This window comes from Leptonychotes weddellii, chromosome 10 (genome assembly GCF_054177405.1).
Source record: "Leptonychotes weddellii isolate Sample4059 chromosome 10, ASM5417740v2, whole genome shotgun sequence".
In the NCBI taxonomy this organism is placed as follows: Eukaryota; Metazoa; Chordata; class Mammalia; order Carnivora; family Phocidae; genus Leptonychotes; species Leptonychotes weddellii.
The window spans coordinates 100,093,020-100,107,678 of record NC_138378.1 but is presented as its reverse complement, the minus strand read 5'-3'; the positions used below and the strand labels follow the sequence as shown (position 1 = coordinate 100,107,678).

Here is a 14,659-nt window from a genome sequence, read left to right as displayed (position 1 = left end):
CAGATGAATCATCCTTTGCGGGAGACGGGCAGAAAATGCTGAAAGAAATATAAGAGCGATGACACTGCGAGATAGGAGCCCGGCGAACCAGACGAGCGACACCAAGCCGCAGCTGTCGCCGCCGTGAGTTGATGACCAAGATTCCCCGCTTAAGCAGCTCCCTGGGACAGCGTTGTCTGTAGAGCGAAGGATCCCTGAGGACGACGTAGCCGAACTGCACATTGGGAGTTGTAGTTCCGTAGGGAAGAGTCCGAGGGGCGGAGCTGCACATGCGCACTAGGAACTCAGGGCAACAAAGACGGCGGCGTGAGCGCGCGCGCCGGAGAAAGACATGGGCAGGCGTGCGCGTGCGCGGCCACCGCTCGGCGCTACCAGGAGGCTGAGAGGACACAGAGCGGGAGGGGCAGGAGCCACCGACCGCAGGAGGAGGAAAGGGGTTGTGCTCTTGGCCGAGCGTGGAGAAAGGGGCGGGGCCGGCGAGCAGCGCGTGGAGGTGCCGAGCTCCTGGGACCGGCGGGCGCGCGGGCGTCTCTGGCCTTCGCCGTCCCAGTGGCCGCCGCCGTCGCTTGGTCGCCGTCGGTCTGCGGGAGGCGGGTTATGGCGGCGGCGGCAGTGGGAGCTGTGAATGAATTCTCCGGGTGGACGAGGGAAGAAGAAAGGCTCCGGCGGCGGCAGCAGCCCGGTGCCTCCCAGGCCTCCGCCCCCCTGCCTGGCCCCCGCCCGTCCCGCCCCCAGACCGGCCCCCCAGCCCGAGTCGCCGCATAAGCGGAACCTGTACTACTTCTCCTACCCGCTGTGCATAGGCTTCGCGCTGCTGCGTTTGGTCGCTTTCCACCTGGGGCTCCTCTTCGTGTGGCTCTGCCAGCGCTTCTCCCGCGCCCTCATGGCCGCCAAGAGGAGCTCCCGGGCCGCGCCGGCGCCGGCCTCGGCCTCGCCCCCGGCGCCAGTGCCGGGCGGGGAGGCCGAGCGCGTCCGAGCCTTCCACAAACAGGCCTTCGAGTACATCTCCATTGCCCTGCGCATCGATGAAGACGAGAAAGGTAAGTGGGGGGCTGGAGGGAGGGGGCGGCGGCGCCGGGAAGAAAGCGGTGGGGTAGCCCAGGGAGGGCAACACCTGCGTCCCTTCGGGGGCGGTCGGTGCACCCCCGGAATTGATCTCCCCCCTCCCCCGCCGAGGCGGCTACACCGCAGTGAGACTCTCATCCTCTACGATTCTCAGTTAAACCTCTCCCCTTTCAGGCACCCTAGCTGTCGACTTTGTTTCAGACACCAGCCTTCCCCTACACTTCTGCATGACCCAAGTCCCTATGAGACAGCCAGTCGTGCTACTGACAGTGACAGTTGTCCTACAGTGACCACACGGATCCTTTCTAGCACTGTAAACAGTGTGTGGCTTCCTCTGAGCCAGGTTTCCAAAAGGTTTTGGTATCGGAGAAGCTGTGTCTTGTTATAGGCTTTTAATGAAAACAGAGTACTGTAGTGTCAGAAAAAAAGAAATGGTGACTTAATTTTGAAAGGAACAGCTGCATATGATTACAGCTAAATTGGCATTACTTTTTAAAGTTTCGTGACAGTCATTTTATCGATATAATGACTCCTTTTTTTTATAAAGTTCTATTTTAACATGAAACTTTTGTCCCTGTTAGATTTGATTTCATCTAAATCAGTATTCCAAGGTAGCCTCTTCGTTTCTCAATTGAAGTGTTAAATAATGAACAGGAAAAACTTACATCATTGTACATAAAACTTGAAACAAAGATTTGTATTTCTTTTATTTTTAAAGTTTATATTTCTGAATGAAGGCAAGAATACTGTATACTTCAGATCCTTTTAAACTAACATTTTTAAGTCATTCAGTGCACCAAGCGCTGTACTGTTAGCTTTGTATGTGTTCTCTATTTAATCCTCACAGTTACCCTGTGAGGTGAAGGTACTGTTGGGATCAGCATTTTACAGATGAACAAACTGAGGCTCAAAAAATTAAAACAGGTCATTCCAAACCTATGCCAATTGCTAATGAACACTTTTTTATGGAAGATGAGAACTAAAGTTAGAAGAAGTCTTGCAACATTTTGAAAATCCCTCCTTTCATCCCTGCCTCCAATATGCAGAGATCTTCTTTTTCCTGTGACTCCCAAAGAACATTTTTGTGTCACACTTCAATTAGGTACTCACTTGCATTGTCAATTAGCCAAAAAAAAAAAAAACCCAACAAAGCAATCTGCAGGTCATTTGTAGTATCTCTTAGCACTGTCAACTGCAGAAACTGTTACAGAATTTAGTTTTGTTGAAACCTATTTCCTCTGTGGAGCCAAGGAGTGAGGAGTATGATATAAGGAAAGAGGCAGGTATTCATGGTTTTGACTGTAAGGACAGTGGAGTTTAAAAGAGTTCTAGGAAGGGGGTACCTGGCTGGCTCAGTCGGTGGAACGTGCGGCTCTTGATCTTGGGGTTGTGAGTTCAAGCCCCACGTTGGGTGTGGAGATTACTTTTAAAAAAATCTATATAAAAAGAGAGTTCTAGGAAAGAGTTCTATTTAAGAAAAAAATACCATGTTTTTGTGGTCAGAAGTATTTTAACTGCTTCATTCTGTACCACCTCTTGGAACATCCAAGGATCCCTGGTAAGGGTGGATAAGAGTACCATCATCCCTTCCTAGAGAAGCACTGTTTGAGTGCACTATCCAATTATAGTAGGGTCCTCAGAAGTTTACTAATCTAGGTCAAAAGATGTTTTAGAATAGAGGGAATATGTTTAAGGGTAGATTTTGTTGTATTTAGGAAGAGAATGCTAGAAAACACAAGGAAATTTTATTTAACACTGGGTGATGGGAGTTGGGAGGTAGAATAAGAGAAGACAAGCATAACCTAGGGATTAAAAAAAAAGACCCGAGGCTCTTAGATTTAAAGAGAAATCAGTTCCGTAAGGAGGGATAAGTGACAGAAGTAGAAATCAGACCTTGGGTTTCAAACTTATGACTTATTTTAGAGTATTACTATATGACTACATCTATTATATTTAAATCCTCTAAAATATTTTTAAGTATAAATATTTTCAGCAATCCATGGATCACATACTTGACCCTCTTTCTACTGATGTCTCTATTCAAAGTTTTTTGCTTTATTTATAGTTTAGTTTCTAAAGTAGACATCAGAATGGACTATGATAACTTTTTAGTTGGGGTTATACAACTGATGTATGATATGCTGAAACTAGTTCAAACTGAAACAAATGAGTTAAATATTCATTTTCCTTTAAAAATGAATTAAAAGCTAAGTTTATATTGTCATAGTTCTCTTCTCATATTTTTCCTTTAGAATATTCAAACTTTTTGTACCTTAGCCTTAATCCAGTAGCTGTAAGAGTTTATATTTAGTCTATTTATCTCTCAGCCATCCTTGACAATGTAGAATAAGAGAATTTTATTCTCCTTCTTTCCCGCTGCGTCAGAATATATATGAATGAATAGAAACGAATTGTCTTTAAAGCAGTCTTCAAAGGTTTCCTAACTTTGTGGTAAACCATTAAGGGGCTAGTAATGTCATGCACTGCCATTCCCTTAGTAACTTGACTTCAATTCTAACTATACTGAAAGCCACTTTATTTCATCGGGTAAAGTGGACTATTTCAGACTGTCATGTTGTTAATTAATTGGAACATTTGATGCCTTGAAATAATAAAGGCCAAATTAAATCTTATTTCAATAAAATAGTGTATAAATGTGGTTTATATGGCGACTATTTATTCTGTATTTTATTCTTACGGCATACTCAGCTTTGACACTGAATTTTTTAAAAGGCCTAAATTTGTCTGAAACCAAACTATTTTAAATAAAGAAGAATAACACAGCAAATTCTAATTACCTAATGTAAGGATATTTGAGTTCTGTTCATTAAAACAGGCATTTATTGGATACCAGTTTATTTGCAAGGCTTTATGCATTCTAGATGCTGCTTAAGAAAAACTCACTTCCTCTCCAGTAAGATACAAGACAGCATTTGCTATGTGATCATTAAAATATGTGTATGTTTTCATGCATATTATATGTCTCATTTTTTTCAAAGAGTTAAATAATTTTTTGTATATTTAATTGTTGAACATCCCTGGAAAACTGATAACCTTTTATATCCATTATATGTATGGAGAAACTGATATTTAAAGAGTGAACTCACATTAGCAGAACCAGGTGAACAGAAAATTATGCCACTCATAATTTTATACTTTTTGCTTTAAGCAGGTTTTCGGTTTTGTAATGTTAGTACTGGGCCTCTTGGAAATACTTGGGGGAAAAGAGGAGGTTGTCATAGTGGGTCTTTGGATTAACCAGAACATGACCTAACATGTTTGGCATGGCTCCTGCAAGTAGACAAGCCTGAGATCTCCTGGGCAATACAGTGGTGCAGGTTTTCTAGGTGTGGTTTGATTACCTGGAGTATATAGAACTTGACAGTAAGGGCCCAGTAAGTTGTATGAACGAGAGAGAGCCAGTTTCTCAGGCTTGTAGGGCTGAAGAACCTGGCATCAAGGACAGAAATTGTCTAAATAGAATCCTTTTATATTTATTCCTCTTCAGCTCATATTTAAAACATTAGGCTTTTAAAATATTGTCATATAATTTTGTATTACCATGTAACTCAACTCTCTCACTGTGTCTCTGTCAAATAAATAAATAAAATCTTAAAAAAAAACCAAAACTGCTAAGTCACCATTTTGAAAGGATTGATTTCAGACAATTTTCTTGGGCCTAATGATTCTGCTTTAAAGTTTCCATGATTACAACAAGGAAAGAATTATTCTGATGGATGGATATTTACATAATATCACTCTTTCCCAAAAGAAAAGCGTTACCTTTTATTAAATACACAATAAACGTTTCCCATTTCTCTTCAAGAATATTTAGTGGCGGGGCGCCTGGGTGGCTCAGTCGTTAAGCGTCTGCCTTCAGCTCAGGTCATGATCCCAGGGTCCTGGGATCGAGCCCCACATCAGGCTCCCTGCTCAGCGGGAAGCCTGCTTCCCCTCTCCTACCCCCCTGCTTGTGTTCCCTCTCTTGCTGTGTCTTTCTATGTCAAATAAATAAATAAAATCTTAAAAAAAAAAAGAATAAAAGAATATTTAGTGGCATTTGCACTAAAGAGACAAAAAGGTAGCCACTGTTAGGAACTTTATCCTTTGCTCTGTTTTTAGCTGTTTTTTTAATTGCAGTTTATATTTTTCCTAATGTAGAATACAGTTAAACCCTATAAAACTCACCTGGTAACTAGATTCCTAAGATTATTGTTAATCATCCTGATAACAGTTAAGGGATAGGCAGTCAGTAATTTGATATTAAATTATTGAAAAAGGATCTTCCCTAACCCTTCCTGGCTCTTTTTCACTATCATATTCCCCATGTTCCACCCAATAGTAGTTGGCTTTTTGACATCTGGCAAAGTATAGATTCTCTATTTCTCTACTAGTTTTCATCTTTTTTAACCTATAATACTCCTTGACTTATATAATACCAGTGGAGGTATTAATGTGCTGATGTAGCCTTTTTTTTCTCTTTGTAAATTAACTACTCATGCTAGACAGCCTATAGAATGGAACTTTGAGCACACTCACATCTCCACGGTTGTTCATTCTGGTAAATGAGGAAAGAAAAATATCAAAATCTATGATTTTCCTAGAGACTGTGTTTTACAGCTATGAAGGTATAGCATAAACATGTTAAACTTATTCATGTATCTTTGCAGCTCTTTGCAAATATTTTATGCTATAATAGAAAAGGAGAGAACTGTTGTTCTGAAGTCAGCTTTGTCAATGTCTTTCAGTCAGCCATCACTAGAACACCTTTGCTTGAACAAGTGGGATTTATTATTGAAGCAGGGAGAACACACACGATGGGAACCATGCATCTCAGGAAAAGGGTGCTAGAAATAACTTACAGGATTTGGGCTTGTATCAGGTGATATTGAGGAGGATTTAAAGAAGCAGGATTTTGCTGTACATTGGATGCTGTCAGGAAGGAGGGGTATTCTGTGATTAAGTATCTTAAATGTGATCTAGAAAGAGGGAAGACCAGAATGAGGCAAAAGCTGTAACTGGTTGAGAAGCACTCATTAGTCTGAAGAGGGGGATGCTTGGTAGTTCATGGCTTGGACAATATTCGTGCCATATCTGTGTTTAGACATTATGGAGTGGTCCTGTTTTTGTCTTCATCACAATCACAAAGTGACCTTATCTGATGTTGATGTTCTGTGAAATTGTTTATGTTCAAGAGAACACTAGGCCTAGCAGTAATGCCAGGTCAGCTCCTAGTTACACTAAGCCCTACCTGATAGTATTAGGCCAGCTCCTGGATGTCAGGGACTGCTTTTCTCTTTCTCAGCTTTGAGGGTCTAATTTTACCCTTTTTAAATTGAAGTGCCTAGTATCCAAAATGACATTTGAATTCTGACTATTCAAGATCTTGGGCAAGTTACTACACTGAGTTGGTGTTTATAAACTTAGTGCCTGCACATAGTAGGTCCTCAGAAAATGGGACTACTGTTATTCAACAATCCTTTTAAGATTATAGCCCCTGCAAGTTATTGTTAAACCTTGATACCTGGTTTCTATTACCCTTTTTAGGATACAACAGCCGCATAAATGACATTTGAGGAAGAAGGAAAATTATCTAAAGAGTGATAAAAAAATATTTTTGCTAATTGTGACCCTTGTTCAGAAAAATACAGATGGAAGTCTCCTCCTAAGCTCACTTAGTATCCTAACTTTGTATTGTAAAAGAGATAAAATTAATCATTTTGTACTCATATGTGAATGTAATGCAAGCTTCTCAGAGAATTTGGAAAATAAAGAAAATGCATAGAAAAAAGATAAAATTACCCACTACCCATAGTAAATACAAAATACTTCAAAGAAGATAGATTAATTGACATTCTTAAGGTTTAAAAAAATGTCCAAAACTGAAATGATTTCTTTACATGGGATTCAAAATCTTCCCAATTAAATGGGAAAGTAAGAATTTCCTTCAGAGATAAATCTTGAAGTTGGAAAGTGAATGCAAGTATGACCTTTTTGCTGAATTAAAACACAGTAGAAAGTATCCTTTCTGTAATAGTGAACTATGAGAGAAGTAATCTGGGGGCTATTCATTGATGCTTCATGATCCTGTGGTTTATTAGGGTTTAGCACACAATGAAATCTTTTGTAGGATTTTTTTTTTTAAGATTTTGTTTATTTGAGAGAGAGAGAGAGCCATCGTGAGCAGGAGGAGGGGCAGAGGGAGAGGAAGAAGCAGATTCCCCACTGGGCAGGGAGCCCAATCCCAGGACCTCTGGACATACACTGTGCATGCAATTCAGGATTAGAAGGATTTAAATTAACCAACAGATGTACCAAGTATAATAAAGATAGTGAAAGTAATGTTTATGTGCTTCTTTATTATTTAAAGTATTGTCACATACCCTATTTCATTTGATTTTTGCCACAACTCATGGTTAGGTGAAAGAAATGTCATCTTGTTTTTAGGTCAGGAGACTAAAGCTCAGAGAGATTAACTGACTTTCCCAAAGTCATACAGCCCCTAAAGGATAAGCAAGGGCTTAAGTCCCCATATTGTAACTTATCACAAACATACATCCTCTCTCTCCACCCCAACTACTTTTGTTTTGACCCTTCTTGTGGCAGTATGGGTACTACTACTATCTGAATGAAAAGATGCAGTAGATAATTCATAACTTAGTCTACTATACTTACCTCTATCTGAAGATGGGTATCATTAGTATTTCTGTTGATTGTACACTAGCATATACTCAAAAATTAAAATAATGGGGGCCCCTGGTGACTCAGTTGGTTAAGTGTCTGACTCTTGGTTTTGGCTCAGGTCATGATCTTGGGGTGGTGGGATTGAGCCCTGCATCGGGGCTCTGTAGCTCTGTGCTCGTTGCAGAGTCTGCTTGAGATTCTCTCTCTTTCCCTCTCCTTCTGCCCCTTCCCCTGCTTGTGTGTGTGTGTGCACGCCCCCCCATGAATAAATCTTTAAAAAAATTAAAATAATGAACAAATATAAATATAGAAAGTGAAAATCCTCTGTAATCTTACTCTTAGGGAGATGATTACTATTAAGTTACCTGTCTTTGTGTATTTATATAAATATAAATATTTATTCATTTGAGGGAAAAAATGTTACATACAAACTGATCTGTAACCTTTTCCTTAATGTATTGGGACTCTTTCCATTTCAATATACTTTATCTTCCCCTTCTGTTTTTTTTAGTTTTTAAGTAAACTTTGATTAAATTATACATAAAACGCACAATTACTGTAGTGCTTAATGAATTTTCAAAGTGAACATAGCAGTTTGAAACCCTACCAGGTCAAGAAGTAGAGTATTACTCCAGAAGCCTGCCTTTATGATGTTCTCTTCCACTTACGACCTTTCTCCATCCTTTGCAAAGGTATCTACAAATCCTAACTCTGACACTATAGATCAGTTTTGCCTGACCTTGAGCTTTGCAAATGAAATCACACAGTATGTGTTTTTTGTGTGTGGCTTCTTTTGCTCAAAATATGCTTGTCACATTATCCTGTGATGTTGCATGTGCCAGTAGTTTTTTCATTTTCATTGCTGTATACCAAGGGTCAGCACAGTGCTTACAATGGGCCAGTTGGTAATTTTTTTTATTTTGTAAAGCATAGATAACCTAAATTTTGCCGTTTTAATCATTTTAGGTGTACAGTTCAATGGCATTAAATACATTCCTAGTGTTGTGCAACCGTCACCGCTATCCATTTCTAGAACTTTTTATCATTCCAAACAGAAACTCTATACCCATTAAACAATAACTCCCCACCCATCTTCCTTTCTCCATTCTCCCCTGCCCTCAGTCCTTGATGATTTCTGTTCTACTTTCTGTATCTGTGAATTTGCCTATTTCAGGTACCTTATGTAAATGGAATCATACAGTATTCTTTTGTATCTTGACTTGTCTCACTTAGCATGTTTTCAAGGTTCGTCAGCCTTCTTGTAGCATATATCAGATTTCATTCCTTTTTAAGGCTGAATAATATTCCATTATATGTATATACCACATTTTGTTTAACCATTTGTCTGTTGATGGACATTTGGGTTGTTGCCATCTATTGTGAATAATGCTGCCATGAACACTAATATACAGGTATCTGTTTGCTTCCCTGCTTTCAGTACTTTTGAGTATCTACCTAGGAGTAGAATTGCTGGATCATATGGTAATTCCATGTTTAATTTTTTGAGGGACTGCCAAACATTTCCACATCAGTTGTGCCATTGGTTTCCAATTTTTCCACATTTGTTAGTTTCAGGGTTCTTTAAATAATAGTCTTTCTAATGGATGTGAGGCACTGCCTCATCATGGTTTTGAATTGCATTTCCCTAAAGATTTATGATGTTGAACATTTTTTTCACTTACTTATTGGCCATTTCTATGTCTTCTTTGAAAACTGCCTAAGTGCTTTGTCAGTTTTTGTGTTGGGTTTGATTTTTTATTGAGCCACTTAGGTTTTTGGTTTTTTTTTTAAGATTTTATTTATTTGTTTGACAGAGAGAGACACAGCAAGAGAGAGAACACAAGCAGGGGTAGTGGGAGAGGGAGAAGCAGGCTTCCTGCGGAGCAGAGAGCCCGATTCAGGGCTCGATCCCAGGACCCTGGGATCATGACCTGAGCTGAAGGCAGACGCTTAATGACTGAGCCACCCAGGCGCCTCTATTGAGCCATTTAGTAAATATTTTAAGCTCTCTGTCACAATACTTTAAGCTCTCTGAACACTCAAAACTCTCATACAGTAGGTCTGATCTAGTAAAGTTTTTTTTTTTAAGATTTTGTTTATTTATTTTAGAGAGAGAGAGCACATGCATGAGCAGGGGGAGGGGCAAAGGGGGAAGGAGAGGAGGAAGGAAAGAATCCCAAGCGGACTCAGTGCTGAGCGCAGAGCCTGATGCAGGGCTCAGTCTCAGGACTCTCAGATCATGACCTGAGCTGAAATCAGAAGTCAGATGCTTAACCGACTGAGCCACCCAGGTGCCCCCCCAGTAAAGTTTTATGTACAAAAACAGGTGGCTGACAGTATTTGACCTTTGAGCCGTTGCTTGCCTTAGATTATGTAGTTCACTAAATTATTAGCTAATAATTTCAAGTATAACAGTGAATGTAAGTTTCTGCCACCCCAATCTTCTTTTGATTTGATAAGTTTGAGTGTTAGTTGGGGCTATAGAGGTAAGAGAAATGTGTAAGGGAAACTAAGAACTGTAAAGTATCTTGAGGGCCTTTTGTGTCTTGGAGAGCATTGGAAGGTTTGATTTTTCTGCCATAATTTAGTCAAAAGGGTGATCAGTGGACAGTAGGGGCTGTAGTTTCCCTTACCTTAAGGGACTGAAGTGATTTGAGTATGATTTCCAGCCCTTGTGCAAGCTGGCCTAGTTCTTAACTCTTCAGTAATTCAGGGTCCCAACCCAAATCCTGGAATCTTTGCTGCTACTTCTCCTGGGCATGCCCTGAAATTCACATTTGGTCAGCTTAGTTCTTTGAGTCTCCTGAAAGCTCTGCTTAGTTTCTTGGCCACTTTTGCCTTCAGAATTGGCAGCTGCTTCAAGTACAAATGTGCCCCAAATGCCAGGCCCACTTCTTTTGGCTTTTTTTTTCCTTTCCATATTTTGGTAATTTTTTTTTAAAGATTTTATTTATTTATTTGAGAGAGAGAGAGAGAGAAATAGCTTGTCAGGGGAGAGGGGCAGAGAGAGAAGCAGGCTCCCCAGTTAGCAGGGAGCCCGATGTGGGACTCTATCCCAGGCGTCCCGATTTTGGTAATTTTTGAAAATAGCATCCTAATGAATGTGACATAGTTCCTTTCCAAATTTGGGTAATTTCCACTGTTTTGAAAACTCTTTGATCCCTTCAAACAGATGTTTTGAAAAGAATTTTCTCCCTTTTGTCTTCTAATGTAATTTTACTCTTGTAAAGAAAATTATAGTGCTGGTGTTATATTCGAAGCCACAGTGAATATCCTTATACATAAATGTTGGGAGTATTTCACTTTTTAAGAGTCAGATTTATTGAGGTATATTTTACATACAGTAAAATTTAATCTTTTTTTAGTAGTGTGTACTTCACTGAGTTTGACCAACAATTGGGTAACCACGACAACAACTGAAATACTGAATGTTTTATTACCCCAGAAGCTCCTTTGTGCCCCCTTGTAATCAGTCCCCTTGCCTTCCCGTTAGCCCCTGGCAGTCACTGATCTGATCTGTCCCTATAGTTTTGTCTTCATTGAGTGTCGTATAAATGGAATCATACAGTATGTAGCCTTTTGTGTCTGGCTTCTTTCATTTAGCATGTTTTTGAGATTCATCCATGTTCCTACATTTACCAGTAGTTTGTTCCTTTTTACTCTAATATTCTGTGTATGGATGTACCACACTTTGTTTATCCATTCACTAAATGATGGACATCTGGGTTGTTTCCAGTTTTTAGCTCTTATGAATAAAGTACCATAAACATTCATGTACTGGTCTTTGATGTTTTCATTACTTTGGGTAAATACATAGAAGAAGGGATTGCTGGGTCATATGGTAAATATATGTTAATATCATAAGAAACTACCAAACTCTTTTCCAATGTGGCTATACCATTTTGTATTCACACTTGGAAACATATGTGCGATCCATTTATATTTTGTCCTATACTTTTAAGTGCTTTAAAAAATTTTTGAGTATAGTTGACATCTTGTAATTTTTTTCAATTTTAAATTAAGTACTTAGTGGTATCTTGTGATTTTATTTTATAGTTCCCTAACAGCTAATGATGTTGAACATCTTTACTTGTGCTTATTTGCCATTTGTCTCTGTTTGATAAAGTATACATTAGCCGGTCTTTTGCCCACTGTTTTTCAATGAATTAATTGCTTTTTATTAATCATTAATCATTGTATTGTAAGAGTTCTTTATATATTCTGGTTACTCAGCAGAGAGGAAACACAAGCAGGGGGAGTGGGAGAGGGAGAAGCCAGGCTTCCCGCCAAGCAGGGAGCCTGATGCGGGGCTCGATCCCAGAACCCTGGGATCATGACCTGAGCTGAAGGCAGACGCTTAACGACTGAACCACCCAGGTGCCCCAAATAAATAAAATCTTTAAAAAAAAATTTTTTTAAAGATTTTATTTATTTATTTGACAGAGACAGAGACAGCGAGAGCAGGAACACAAAGAGGGGGAGCGGGAGAGGGAGAAGCAGGCTTCCCGCTGAGCAGGGAGCCCCATGTGGGACTCGATCCCAGGACTCTGGGATCATGACCTGAGCCGAAGGCAGCTGCTTAACAACTGAGCCACCCAGGCGCCCTAAAAAAATTTTTTTAATGAAGTCTAGTTGATCAGTTATATCCTCTTAAGGTTTGTGATTTTTATGTTCTAAATCTCTGCCTAAGCCCAGATCATGAAGAATTTTGTCTGTTTTCTTCTATAGGTTCTATAGTTTTAGGTTTTACATTTAGCTCTGTGATCCATTTCAAATTAATTTTTTCTATGTTGAAGTTTTTGTTTTTGTTTTTTTTGTATATGGATGGTCATTATTCTAGCATCATTTTTTTTAAAAGATTTTATTTACTTATTTGACAGAGACACAGCGGGAGAGGGAAAACAAGCAGGGGGAGTGGGAGAGGGAGAAGCAGGCTTTCCGAGGATCAGGGAGCCCAATGTGGGGCTCCATCCCAGGACCCTGGGATCATGACCTGAGCCGAAGGCAGACGCTTAACGACTGAGCCACCCAGGCGCCCTAGCATCATTTTTTTTTTTTTAAGATTTTATTTATTTATTTGACAGAGAGGGCAAGAGAGCACAAGCAGGGGGATGCTGGGATTGTGACCTGAGCCAAAGGCAGACACAACCATCTGAGCCACCCCGGCGCCCCCCTAGCATCGTTTTTTTTTAAAGATTTTATTTATTTGAGAGGGGGAGAGAGAGAGAGCAAGAGTGGAAGAGCAGGGTGAGGGAGAAGCAGATTCCTGGCTGAGCAGGGAGCCCGATGCGGGGCTCGATCCCAGGACCCTGGGATCATGACCTGAGCTGAAGGCAGATGATTAACTGAGCCACCCAGGGGCCCCTTGGCAATGATTCTAACATTGTTTTTTAAAGAGGCTCTTCCTTCTTCACGGAATTACCTTGTCAACTTTGTCAAAGTCAATCAGTGTTATATGTGTGGGGCTATTTCTGGACTTTCTCTTCTGTTCTGCTGACCTATATGTCTATCCTTTCTCTAGCAGTCTTGTACTTACAAGTCTTGTAAGAATTATTTATGCATTTTCTACCATCATACTGCCTTGTGAGATTCAAATAATGCAGCAAATCAACTACCTCTTATCAAAGAATGTTAGGTAATTGAGTAATTATTAAGCATGTGAATTTATTTTTAAAGAGAGTAGTGTGCGTACACGTGTGCGTACACGTGTGTATGCACGTGCTCACACACATGAGCAGAGCGGGGAGGGTCAAGGGGAGAAGGAGAGAGAGAATCTTAAGTAGGCTCCATGCTCAGTGCAGAACCCAGTGTGGGGCTCAATCTCATGGCCCCAAGATCATGACCTGAGCCAAAACTAAGAGTCATATGCTTAACTCACTGAGCCACCCAGGTGCCCTGAGCAAGTGAATTTACTTGTAATCATTTTTTTTTTAAAGATTTTATTTATTTGAGCGAGAGAGAGCATGAGTAGGGTGGAAAGGCACAGGGAGAGGGAAAAACAGATTCCCCGCCAAGCAGGGAGCCCGATGTGCTGCTCAATCCCAGGTCCCTGGGATCATGACCCAAGCAGAACGAAGGCAAGACACTCAACAGCTGAGCCACCCAGGTGCTCCATGTAATCAGTCATTTAATTTGCCTACAGTAATGTACTAAAACTCCATAAAACATATGTTTGGATGTTGCCAGTGAGAACTGTCATACACTGCTATTAGGAGTGGAAATTGGTACAAGCACTCTCAAAAAGTAGTTTGTTCATTTCTAGTGAATGGAAATGAACTATGGCTTATTAACTCTACCTCTTAAACATACACCCTAGAGAAATTGGCACAAGTACATAAGAGGACAGGTATAAGCATGTTTATTGAAGCATTATTTGAAATACTGAGAAACTGGAAACAACCTAAATATATTTTAATAGAAAAATAGTTGAATAAATTATAGGATGATAAAGGATACTATATAGAAGTCAAAATGAATGAACTAGATTTCTGTATAGCAACACAGATCTCAAAAGCAATATAAAATTTTAAAATAAAATAATACAAATAAAATAGGAACAATAGAAAAACATTACTAGAAAGATATGCACTGAATTTATTATAGTAGTTTCTAGAAAGGAAAGGAGCATTGGAATGGGAAGAAGCACAAAAAAGGAACTTTTGTATCTGTTAGATTGTAATTTATAAAAAAAAAATTTTAAGATTTTATTTATTTGAGAGAGAGTGTGCATAAGCAGGGGAGCCACAGAGGGAGAGGGAGAAGCAGGCTTCCCGCTGAGCAGGGAGTCCTACATGGCCTGGGGCCGGATCAGCCCGCATGGGGCTCCCTACTCAGCGCATGGGGCTCCCTACTTAGTGGGGAGTCTGCTTCTCCCTCTCCCTCTGCCCCTACCCGCCACCCATGTTCTCTC

General features: G+C 40.2%; 1 protein-coding gene across 5 annotated transcripts in view; it reads left to right on the top strand.

Moving 5' to 3' along the window:
- Positions 1–252: 252 nt before the first annotated feature.
- Positions 253–14,659, top strand: part of SPAST (spastin) — a 57,915-nt gene continuing 43,508 nt past the window's right edge. Inside the window, exon 1 of one of the 5 annotated variants that reach the window (XM_031026267.2) lies at positions 253–1,040. In XM_031026267.2, the coding sequence (XP_030882127.1) occupies positions 626–1,040 (415 nt within the window). In that variant the 5' untranslated portion in view covers positions 253–625. The remainder of the gene's footprint in view (positions 1,041–14,659) is intronic. The other 4 variants (XM_081796971.1, XM_006731618.3, XM_006731617.3 and 1 more) reach the window with 4 other exon arrangements.